The sequence below is a fragment of the Leptinotarsa decemlineata genome, unplaced genomic scaffold (genome assembly GCF_025532065.1).
Source record: "Leptinotarsa decemlineata unplaced genomic scaffold, Ldec_3_MD MMD2_tig00000008_RagTag_RagTag, whole genome shotgun sequence".
Lineage (NCBI taxonomy): Eukaryota > Metazoa > Arthropoda > Insecta > Coleoptera > Chrysomelidae > Leptinotarsa > Leptinotarsa decemlineata.
Genome location: NW_027412537.1, coordinates 11,683,631 through 11,696,377, shown reverse-complemented (window position 1 = coordinate 11,696,377; position 12,747 = coordinate 11,683,631). Strand labels below are relative to the sequence as shown.

General features: G+C 34.6%; 1 protein-coding gene across 1 annotated transcript; it reads left to right on the top strand.

The window, feature by feature from the left end:
* The first annotated feature begins 1,371 nt into the window (after positions 1 to 1,371).
* LOC141480715 (uncharacterized) lies at positions 1,372 to 12,449 on the top strand. Its single transcript, XM_074171065.1, has 3 exons — positions 1,372 to 1,592; positions 10,684 to 10,936; positions 11,676 to 12,449. The coding sequence occupies exons 1-3, from the start codon at positions 1,512 to 1,514 to the stop codon at positions 12,023 to 12,025; spliced, it is 684 nt and encodes a 227-aa protein (XP_074027166.1). The 5' UTR covers positions 1,372 to 1,511; the 3' UTR covers positions 12,026 to 12,449.
* The last annotated feature ends 298 nt before the right edge of the window (positions 12,450 to 12,747 follow it).

The window sequence follows — 12,747 nt, the reverse complement described above, 5'->3', positions numbered from 1 at the left end:
TGTTTAATCAATCTGGAAAGTTCATATGTGAATATTTTTCTAGAATTCATCTAGAATGATTCAACTGCAATAAAAAAACCAACACCCCTGTATTATATGATGGAATTGGCCGATACTTAATGAGAATCCATGACTAACGTATTCAAAAAACAGTTTATTGTGAGTTTTTCACTGAACGATTTTACAAAAACGCAACACGTGTTTCGCCATACAATGGCTTCTTCGGACGTGTCTTCTACATATTCAATGCTGAATATACCTTATTCTACAATTTGAAGTATTTTCATGTACCTGATTTTCACCTAAGTTTGTAATGAATTATATTATCTGAGCTTATGACCCACATTTGAAAAAATATTTAGTAACAGGGAGTGATTCAATTATAATTGATCATTCAGTAAATTACCCGAATTCCTTAATCTATTGATTTCTACACATTCTAAAAGATTGAGTGTCAAACTCTTCTCTTCTAAATGTAATACATCGTTTCCATGATTGAACACATGTCCTTCTGCTGAAAGGTGGTTTGCAAATATGGAATTGGGCTTTCTTTCTACAAAACTACTTCTATGCTCTATAATTCTTTGGGAAAATGTTCTCCTTATTTGGCCAATATAAAATTTTAGGCACGAGCCACAAGTCAGCTTATATAATCCTGATCTATCACACACCGAAAGTTTGCCTTCATTGTTTTTAATAAATTTACTCAGACTATTATTCGTTCTGTGAGCTACGTTACGCATTCTCTCGTCAAAAAACGGTCAATTTTATTGGTTGGTTCACCCAAATATGACAATGTCCTATAACTGACGTTATAGCATCTTGAATTTGTGTAGACCAGGTTCATGACTTGCTTTTGTAGTTTTTTGGAAAGAATTGAGTCTATAATATCTACCTTATAACCGTTGTTAACCGCTATTTTATTGACGGGTGGATGGAATTGACATATTCAATGAACTTGCCTTTTTGCCCTCAGTACCAGTGAAACAGACTAAGATATCATCTACGTATCTGTACAAGTGCAAGAAACTGTTAGTTACCTGATGATTATGGATTTCATACTCGATGTTATCCATGAAAATTTCTTTATTACTCCTTCACTGCATGAACAGAATTTTTCGTCTAACTGGAAATAATTTTGAGATAGACAAAAAGTAAGTAAATAAAAAATTTTCTGTTTTATCAGTGGATTCACGTGGTTTTTGTCTAAGAGCCCAATTGTTTCAATTGCCGGAATACCGGGAAGGAAATTGAAATTGGTATAGGTTTGAATCAATTTTATACCCCTGTATTATATTATATAATTATCGCATTCAAATCCGCAGCACCGTACTATATGTATGCACAATACCCATCAAATTTAAATCCAAACAATGGTATTTTTCCAAAGTGACAATAGATGCTGGACAATGGCACATTGTCAATGGCACAAAGAGATTTAAATCAGTGTTTACACAGCGTTAAACACAAGCAGCGTCCTCTCAATCAATCCATACGCAGTCATTTCCATCATGTCTCAAACTGAACACGTCAAGCGGCCGATGAATGCCTTCATGGTGTGGTCTAGATTGAGGAGGAAGAGGATTTCTCAGGTGAGTTGGATGTTCTGTATGATGGAATTTTCACTAGTTCAGTTGGGGATTGTTGGTTCATGATAATAATAAAAGGTCATCATCCACTTAACGTACAAGTATATAGAGGCAATATAAAAAAATAATGAGGTGAATTGACGGAGTATTAGCAAAGCTGTTTTCAAACAGAACTCCCAAAATAATAAAAATATGAATGACTGACCCTTCACTTGATGAAATTATTAACACTGTCTACGATGATATTCACAAACATTTTCACTTCTAGACGCGTTTCGTCAACACTGTAGCTTCATCGGTAACTTTTTTTAAGGACAAAATACAATAGGTTTATCGAAAGCGATCTATGATTCAGCCAGAGAAAAGTTATTGTCATTTTTTTTCTTCAATTTTTGCCAGGTTTCGTCTTCGTATATAATGATAGTATCATCTTATTATTTCACAATCTCCTTTTGTGAAGAAGAGATTATTCATATATATTATGAAGAGAATTGGCCCCAACACCGTGCCTTGAGGTACACCACATGTAATAGATTTTTCTTCACTGATGTGGATTCGTACTTTAACTCGCTGTGTTCGGCACGTCAAGTATGACGTCATTAGACTATGCGCTGTACCACGTACACCCACATCTTCCTTCTAGGAGAATTGAGTGATCGACAGTATCGAAGGCTTTTGCCAAGTCTATAAAAACTCCTATTGTTGGTTTCTTTGTATCAATTGCACAGTAAATTTTTGTTGTTAATGCCCTAATAGCTTCTTGTGTCGATTTTCCTTCTCTAAAACCAAATGGTGATGCTGATAGAATATTGTGTTTTTAAAAAAATGAATTTAATCTTTTTGTTACAGTTCTCTTTATTGTGTATGTCCTTAAATGTTAAAACCTTGATAATATTATGGTCGAAGCAAATTTCTTTTGTTTTTTTTTTTTATTTTTCAATTGTTCTTGTATTCAAATATTTCGCGCTGATGAAATGACTTCCACGATTCTACACATGCGCGAGATGGAGCAGAGAAGTTAGTCTTGAATTGACCACCGCAAGGGACGAAGTTGTTTTTTCGTTCGTGAATACCCGCTTATTATTATTACCCGCTTATTATTTACGTTTTGCAAGTTTGAAAGCCTTCCAGAAGCTGACGAAGACGCTCCGAACGGTTTCATCAGGTAGGTGGAAGTCTTTCCCGATTTTTAACTTAATTTATTTTTTGAGTTTAAAAATAAAGTCAAGTTTACTATTTTCTGAACCAGCACTTTGCTGTCCATTACCGCAACATTTTTGGTCCTTCGAGCCGGATTATTGGTTTTCTTATTATTTTTTACTTAAAAAGTTGCTTCGATCATCTTATTTCAAGATATTTCAAGGTCATCGTCGTTATTCCCATTGAATCGAGAGCGTTTTTATTGCTGTCATTTTTTTTGGTGAGTCGACTTCCTTAGATACAACAAAAAAGTGTTGACAGGTACGGGCTCACTTTATTCTTGAATATTAATATAAAGGTATTTCATATTATTTCGAAAGTTTTCAAAATACAGAAATGAGTGATAAAATTAAAAAATTAAAAGCCCTTAGAAACACGGAAATCAACCGAATGTCAGAGTTAAAACGAGTCGCTGATGTGGCTCTCACTGATTACAATATTCATTCAGAGTTCCGCCAACGATATAAAGTTTTGGAAGAAATTGTTGTTAATTTCGGAAAACACCAGTTGAATATTATTAGTAGTTTGAGCTCCAGTGATGATGTAACCAGTGAGATGTTAGCAGACGAAGAAACAGTCCGTACAGAGTTTGAAAAGGAACTTTTTACTGTACAGGCTATTTATTCTGATTTATTCGAAGATTTAACGAAACAATCTATTTCCATTAATAATAACACTCCTAATACTCCAACCGCACCCAGAGCAAAACTTCCTGAGATGAAGTTGCCCACTTTCAATGGAGATGTCAAAAGTTTCACGTCATTCATTGATCTTTATAATGTACTTGTGCATAATAATGCATCTCTTTCAAACATTGAAAAATTTTCTTATTTACACTCAGTGTTGGAGGGAGAACCGAGAAGTGTAATTGCCTGTACACCGCTTAGGGAAAATACCTATATGATTGCTTATAATGCATTAATAAAAAGGTACTCCAATCCGCGAATTGAAGCTAATGCTTATTGGCAAGAAATTGAATCTAGCCCTCACATGTCAGTCGAAAATCCAACTCAACTAAGAAAGTTGATTGATATTTTCGAAGAAAATGTTGCAGCGCTTGAGGCTTTAAACTATCCAACGAAACATTGGGATTTCATTCTTTGTAACATGCTCAAGAAAAGGTTAGATCCTCTTACTGAGTCTCGCTATGAATTAGAGCTTAATGTTAAATCAATAACGAATCCCGTTTTTTCTCATATGATAGATTTTTTGACCAATCACTGTAAGGCTTACGAAGCGTCATCATTAGCTATTATCCGCTCTAAACATAAAAATTTTCGTACGAATCGCGATCAAAGACCTTCTAGTTCCAGAAATTCATCCTCGTTCATAGCAAACACCCAAGTTTCTGGAAACAGATATTGTCCTTTATGTAAAAGTGAACACGCTCTTCATAAATGTTCCTCATTTTTAGATAAATCGCCCAAAGAACGGTATAATATTGTGAAGCAGAACAAATGGTGTACAAATTGTTTGAGTCATACACATTCTAAGAAAAAATGTTCTTCATCTAACACTTGTCGCTATTGCCAATCAGCATTTCATCATTCCACGCTACATTTTGAGAAACCGCTATCAAATATTGAATCACATAATTTAAATGAATCTGCAAGTCGTAATATTGCAAATTCTTCGAACATATCAAATCCTGACTCCGGCCCTGCAGTTCTTACCACGAACCTTGATCAGCACAGTGTTTTACTAGCTACTGTGCAATTGAGAATTTTGGATTTCCGAGGAAATTTACACGTTGTTCGAGCGCTGGTCGATAGCGGCTCGCAGGCAAATTTTATTTCGAAGCAATGCGTAAATCGTTTGGGATCGAAAGTTTTCAAGTCGTCAATTTCTGTGTTCGGTATCGGAAACATGACCACTCAAGCATCGCTAGGCGCTGTCAACTGTACTATTCAACCTTTATCATCGAGTCAACCGTCTTTAACACTAGAGTTCATTGTTTTGGAAAATATTAGTTCAAATATGCCTACATTTTCGATAGATCCTTCTTCATGGAATTATATTGAAAATATAAATTTAGCTGATCCGCATTTTTTCAATCCCGCACAAATCGATTTGCTGTTAGGTGCAGATGTTTTTCAAAGAATTCTTTTGGACGGACGAATTAAAGGTGACGAAAATTTACCTACCGCTCTCAATACATCATTTGGTTGGATTTTATTTGGGAAAGTGGGTGAAGTTCAACAAAAAAATGTAAATTCGTTTTTGAATATTGTCGAAATGGCTCGATTAGAAAACGCAATAAAGAAGTTTTGGGAATTAGAGGAGATTCCTAATAAGCCAATAATTTCTGAAGAGGACAAGATGTGTGAAGACATTTTCTTGAAAACTACTATCCGCACAGATACTGGTAGATTTATGGTATCTCTTCCCTTCAAAGAAACATCCAATTTAAAATTCGAAAATTCTCGGGAAATCGCTCTTAGACGATTTTTTAGTTTGGAAAAACGTTTACATCGCGAAACGGACTTGTGTGTTGAATATAGTAAAATTTTTTCAGAGTATATCGAATCAGGTTATATGGAAAAAATTCCAGATTCCGAATTAAATGCTTTTCCCTCATATTATATTCCACATACTTGTGTATTCAAGCCAGACAGTTCTACATCAAAGGTCAGAGTTGTTTTTGATGCGAGCACCAAGTGTTCAAATAATTTTTCTCTAAACGATGTATTAATGAAAGGACCTAAATTACAAAAAAATATTTCAGCCATACTTTTGAATTTTCGTTTACACGCCATTGCTTTTACATCGGACATCAGTCGCATGTACCTTAGAATTTTGATCAATCCCGCTAATAGAGATTTTCAGAGATTATTTTGGAGATTTACTCCCCAAGAACCTTTAATAGAATATCGACTATGTACTGTTACTTTCGGAGTTGTAAGCAGTCCTTGGCTTGCTCTTCGCACTTTGGCACAGTTAGCCAATGACGAAAGTTTGAGATTTCCTTTGGCGTCCCGAATCTTATTATCCGATAGCATTTATGTTGATGACGTTATTGGCGGTTGTAACTCCTTAGATGAAGCACTAGAAATTCAGAGACAATTGATTGAATTGTGCAGAAAAGGTGGTTTTCATTTGAAAAAATGGTCAAGTAATAATATAGTTTTTCTACAAAACTTACCTGAAGGTTATTCATATAATGAGAGTTATTTATTAGATAAAGAAACGGAATCCACGATAAAGGTTTTAGGGTTGAAATGGACTCCTTCGTTGGATACTTTCTCTTACACTATTAATGCTGTAGAGGCCAAGATAAATAAACGTAATATTCTATCAGAAATTGGTAGAATTTTTGATCCTCTCGGTTTTTTATCGCCGGTAACTTTGTGTGCTAAGTTGATAATGAAACAATTATGGATGCAAGGTATAGATTGGGATGATCGACCCCCTCAATCTATTGTTGATAATTGGGTACAGTTCAAAACTCAGTTACCGAATTTATCGCTAATTGCTATACCTCGTTTCATTCAGCTCGTTAATTTTATGAGATGTGAATTACATGCATTTTGTGACGGTTCACAGAATGCATATGCCTCTTGTTTATATGTAAGAGTTATTAAGAATGATAACATTTCAGTATCACTTCTGAGTGCAAAATCGAAAGTCACTCCAACCAAACCGCTGTCAATACCTAAAATTGAACTATCCGCTGCTTATTTATTATCGAAATTAGTTGCTTTCGTTTTGGAAACTTATTCAACTAAAATTAAATTTGACCAAGTTTACGCTTGGACCGATTCATCAATCGTTCTACATTGGATGAAGTCTGATCCTAACAAATATAAAACTTTTGTAGCAAACCGCATTTCTATGATTCAAGAAAATATTTCTCCTAACTGTTGGCGTCATGTGACCTCCGAGGATAATCCCGCAGACTGTGCATCTCGTAGTTTGCTTCCTAAAGACCTAGTTGATCATCCGCTGTGGTGGACTGGTCCACCATGGTTATGTAAGCCAGAATCTGAGTGGCCTTTACAAAAATTCAAAATATGTATAGATGATCAGGAAGAACGTAAATCAACTCTGATAGCTTTTACTGAAGCAAATTTTTTGGAAGAAATTTTAAATAGATTTTCTTCATTAGATAAAATCAAACGAATTTTAGCATATGCTAAAAGGTTTATTTACAATTTGAAAAACCCGCTAAAGAAAGTAGTTGGACATAGTTTTAGTGAAGTCGAATTACAGGAAGTCCTTGTTGTTCTAGTAAATTTCACTCAATCATCAGTATTTGCAAATGAAATTTCACAACTGAAAACTAATAAACCACTGCCTAAATATATGAGAAAACTCAGCGCGTTCATTGATGAACACGGATCTTTAAGGGTTGGTGGCAGATTGAATAACTCTCTTTTGAATTATGATAAAAAGCACCCATTGCTTTTACCAAGTTCGAGTAGACTAACTGATTTAATTATTGAACATACGCATAAAATGAATTTACATCCTGGATTGCAAACTTTACACTTTCTTCTATTACAAAATTTTTGGATTTTGTCACCGCGTCGCACGATTTCGAAGGTTTTGAGTAAATGCTTTCAATGTTGGCGTCTCAAACCTAGATGTTTACAACCCCCTATGGGGGATCTTCCCGCAACTCGAGTGTCACAAGTAAAACCGTTTTCGGTTATCGCTGTCGACTTTTGTGGCCCGTTCAATATTACATTAGTCAGAATCCGCGGAGCTAGAACTTTCAAATATTATATTTGTGTTTTCATTTGCTTTGCTACGAAAGCTGTACACTTAGAAATGATATCGGATATGACAACGGAAGCTTTTTTGGCGGGTTTGCGCCGATTCATGGCGAGACGTGGACGTTGTTCTCATGTATTTAGCGATTGCGGACGGAATTTCGTTGGAGCAAATAAATATATTTTGGAAATAATGAAAAACGTTACTGAAAGTGAGAAAATTATCTGGTCTTTTCATCCTCCAACTGGTAGTCATTTTTCGGGCTTAGTTGAAGCAGGAGTTAAGTCTTTTAAAACTCATCTTGCGAGAGTAATTGGTTCTCAAATCCTCACCTTTGAAGAGTTACATACATTAGTAATTCAAATTGAAGCGTTATTAAACTCTCGACCACTTTACCCGCTAAGTACGGACCCCAACGATCTATCAGTTTTAACTCCGGGGCATTTCTTAACGAAAGAACCCCTAACTTGTCTTCCAGATTATGATTTGAAACATTTGAAATTAAATTGTCTATCTCGATGGCAATTGTTGCAGAGAATGCATGCTGATTTCTGGGCCAGATGGCACCAGGAATATTTAAGTACTCTACAACAAAAAAATAAATGGACTTCTCCTGATTCTCCATTGAGGGTGGGTGATTTAGTTTTAGTAAAGCAAGATGATATGCCGCCCTTACAGTGGCGTACCGCTAGAGTTTTAAATCTGTATCCTGGCTTGGATGGAGTATCTCGAGTAGCGACAGTCAAAACCAATAGTGGTATTTATAGGAGACCTGTTAACAAGTTGTGTCCCCTTACCACTGCTTAGTTTGTTGAATATAATTCAACAAAAGTGGGGAGAATGTTACAGTTCTCTTTATTGTGTATGTCCTTAAATGTTAAAACCTTGATAATATTATGGTCGAAGCAAATTTCTTTTGTTTTTTTTTTTTATTTTTCAATTGTTCTTGTATTCAAATATTTCGCGCTGATGAAATGACTTCCACGATTCTACACATGCGCGAGATGGAGCAGAGAAGTTAGTCTTGAATTGACCACCGCAAGGGACGAAGTTGTTTTTTCGTTCGTGAATACCCGCTTATTATTATTACCCGCTTATTATTTACGTTTTGCAAGTTTGAAAGCCTTCCAGAAGCTGACGAAGACGCTCCGAACGGTTTCATCAGGTAGGTGGAAGTCTTTCCCGATTTTTAACTTAATTTATTTTTTGAGTTTAAAAATAAAGTCAAGTTTACTATTTTCTGAACCAGCACTTTGCTGTCCATTACCGCAACACTTTTCTTTATTATTTTTTCTATTACTTTGCTGAAGTTAGATATCAGCGCAACAGGGCGATAATTAGACATTTCGATTTTATTGCCATTTTTGTATATTGGTATGGCTGTAGATGTTTTGAATATAAAAGGAGAGATGCCAGTATCGAATTAATTATTGATGATATAGACAAGAGGGGGAGTAATGTGGTCTGCAATAATTTTCAGTTTTTCCTCTTTGAAGCCATCAGGTCCCGCCAATTTTTTGTTCTTCAGTTGCGAAATCATGTATTTGACTTCTGTATCATCAGTTGGATATAGAAAAAGTGATGCACTATTGGATTCTTTATTTTCTTCATATCTATCAATTTTTTAAATTTTGTTGGCTTATTCTGGTCCGACATTGGTGTAATGATCATTAAAGTTATTTGCTATGTCCAATGGGTCATTTGATACATATCATTCAATTTCATACAATTTATGTCTGTTGATATGGGACTGGCGATTATTTCATTGACAGTTTCCCACAATACCTTTGAGTTCTCTTTGTTTGCCTGAATTTTATTTTTGTAACTCTATTTTTGTTTTTTATAATAAGTTTGTCTAAACTTTTTTATATTCTGTGTACTCTACCTGAAGTGTTTTATTATTTGGATCTTTTTTTATTTGTGATACATTGTATTTTTTTATTCGTCGATTATACTAGTGATTTGGTTATCCAATTTTTAGGTTTTTTCTCTTTCCTTTTGATTTTCATATATCAAGTAGACATTTCCACTGCATCCTTTACGAATCCAATGAACTTTTCGGTCGCCACTTGAGGTTTTATTGCTTCAAAGACTTCTTCCCATTTTACTTTTTCCATATTTTGTATCAATATTTTGTCAGCTACAGTTTTATGGTGAATTGAAGGGATTATATTCTTAGGAGTGATTAATTTTCGGGAAAGAAAGTTTTTGGCTTTCTACTACTCCATCTTGATACAAAAAAACGATGGGGGAATCTTCCAAAGAAAGGAAGGAAGTAAGTAATCAATTTGAAAATAAGTAACTCTATACATGGATGTGTAAATCATGCAAAGAAGTAACTTTCACACACAAACTGAAAGAAAGTCCTCCTGAAACAGCTACTCGCATATAAACATTGGATTACACGAAAGAAAAAATTCTTTCGAAACAAATACTTCTATATGAACACTGAATTATACAGAAGATACTTTTCTTTACTCAGTTTGTATTTCAAACATTTGTTGTGGAATAAGAATCAGATATCATTCACATGAGTTTTACTTTGAATGAATGGTAATAAATTCTACTCACATGGAACACTGTCACCCTCACTGGTATACACCGATGTTTCGCCTCAAGACACTTGCCCTAAGGCTCTTCAGTACCAAATTGGATAACATTATAGAAAATTCACACACTTCATTCTTGAATTACGATTTTTTAATGTTTATATGAGAGTAGCTGTTTCAGGAGGACTTTCTTTCAGTTTGTGTCTGAAAGTTACTTCTTTGCATGATCTACGCATCCATGTATAAAGTTACTCATTTTCAAATTGATTACTTCCTTCCTTTCTTTGGAAGATTCTCTCACCCCCTTTTTTTGTATCAGATGGAGTAGTAGAAAGCCAAAAACTTTTTTTCCCAAAAAGCTATGTAAATATTATGTTTATTCAGTAGCCTTTTCATTTCATCTGACTTCTTTGTAGTATGTGAGTGTCTTGAAGGTGCCGGTATTATATTCAATGTGAGGGTATACTCTTGGTTGTTGGCTTGAATATAATTGTGGCAACTTCAAGACTCAGTTATTTGAAACCAACGCTAACCGAATCTGTCAGATCTACATAATTTAAGGTTAATTCCTGTTCAATATTAATATAATTCAATTTGAAGGAATGTATCTTTCATAATAAACAATTTTACAGGAACATCCCAGGCTACACAACTCTGAAATATCGAAACTACTTGGTGCCGAGTGGAAAATTTTATCTGACGGCGACAAAAGACCATTTATAGATGAAGCAAAACGTTTAAGGAAACAGCATATGTTGGAACATCCAGACTATAAATATAGACCACGAAGAAGACCAAAGTTTGACAGAGACCTATCAAGAAATATTGGACAGGGATATAGTGAACAGTATGTCGGGGCGAAGAGAAATATTTATGGTCAGAGTGGTAAGTTGAAAAGAGAGATTAGCAATATAATGTCATTAACCATGTTATTGTAAACTTCTTTAGTATCACTAGAAAAATAAAGTATTGTTGTGTTATCCTCATATAACTTAAGTTTCCCTTTCAACAATAATTTTGAAACAGAATTTATGTAAATCAAAAATGAAACTGGACCCAAAATAGACCCTTGTGGAACGCCCAGGTGATAGTTTTCAATGAACTGGCATTTTTTCCTAGACACACAAATGGTTATCTGTGAGACAAATAATTTTCAAACCATCTATGATTAATCCCTCGAATACCAACACTATTCAATTTTTTCAATAAAGTATTATGATTGAACATTCATTTTATTTTTTGAACAGATCTGGTATATTCCATTTCTCACTTCGATAATTGAGCTTAGGAAACATCATATCGAACATTTCATATGTTTAGTATTTGAAAAAGGTAGTTTATGTTGTATGTAACAAGTTATTCGATATTTCAATTATTGCTATTTCATGTAGTTATCATTGCATTGTGAATTACCTATATTTTCAATCATGTTACATTTGTTTACAATCAACAGTTTTCTAATTGCTCCTTTTCCACACTCACCACAAGCAACACCATTAGAAAAAGCAGCATACCTTCTTAAGTATCAATGTCAAATATTGATAAAAGTAACGAATTTTCCTCACAATTCGAATTGTCCAACTCAGGTGGTATAAGGATAGTCATGTATAATGTTTCATTTCAGATAATTTCTCCCTGCTTCCGTTTACGAGGATTCCTTCCGACCAAACAACAACAAGTTTCCCAACACTAACCTACCCGCTGGCCATGACTTTCCCATCGTCAGAAAAGCTATCAATGAACTACCACCAGGAACCTCAGAGAGTTGATTCGCGTCCTCAACAAGAAGTCTGTTCAACTACCGAAACATTGGAGAATCACCCAGAATATGTTCAAGGCATACCAACGTTACCACCATACACTGCATTGCAGGGTAGTTTGCACCACAGGGCTCTGCTGAGGGCTGCTTCTATTTGCGCCTATCACGATCTGGCTAGTAGTAGTACTTTGCCGATATACTTTCCGCAGATATGATAGAATTGAAAAAGTAGATGTAGGTAATCACTGTCTGTTAGAAATGTATAATCTAATTTTGGTTATAGTAGGTTGAAATATAATCTTGTTATGAACAATAATTAAAATATTTTATAGAAACAGAAATGATAAATGGTGGAAAATCAAGTTTGGATTAAAATTGCTGATCCATGCAACTGACTTCTATTAAAATTATTCACTTGCGCGTGGTCTTGACCTTTGTTGAATTTTATCTCATACATCATCACAGATCTCTCACAGCAAAGAAGCTTGTTGGCATTATAAAAAAAGAGAAGGTAGTTTGAAACACAGAAAAAATTTCAGTTACTTTAAGTATGTTAGATAAATTAGTTTCTATATGAATCAGTGAAAACATATTCTGCAGAAAAAATTAATATTAAAAAAATACTAGTATTTGTATGAGATTCAGATATCTTGTGACTTCATAGTAAAATTCACTTTCTATGTAAATCAAGATTTGTTGACTGATGACACATTTCATCAGAATAATTACAATTATTGCGTTAACATCAAGACTAATAAAGTATATTATTTGATAAGTCAATTTTTCGAAATTTCCACATTTTTTTATGCACCTTGCTTTTCTCCATTTTTTGTAACTTAACGCAAAAATGCTCGGACAGGTCAATTTTGCTTTTGAGGGGGACACATTTTAGATGTATTTTTCTACCTGTGCCTTCAACCCCCTAGCGAGGGTGAGT

Excerpts from the sequence above, each read along its gene's own strand:
- LOC141480715 (XM_074171065.1), top strand. The coding sequence starts at position 1,512 with ATGTCTCAAACTGAACACGTCAAGCGGCCGATGAATGCCTTCATGGTG. Across the intron at positions 1,593-10,683 it reads GGAGGAAGAGGATTTCTCAG|GAACATCCCAGGCTACACAA; the intron begins GTGAGTTGGATG and ends ACAATTTTACAG. Across the intron at positions 10,937-11,675 it reads AAATATTTATGGTCAGAGTG|ATAATTTCTCCCTGCTTCCG; the intron begins GTAAGTTGAAAA and ends GTTTCATTTCAG.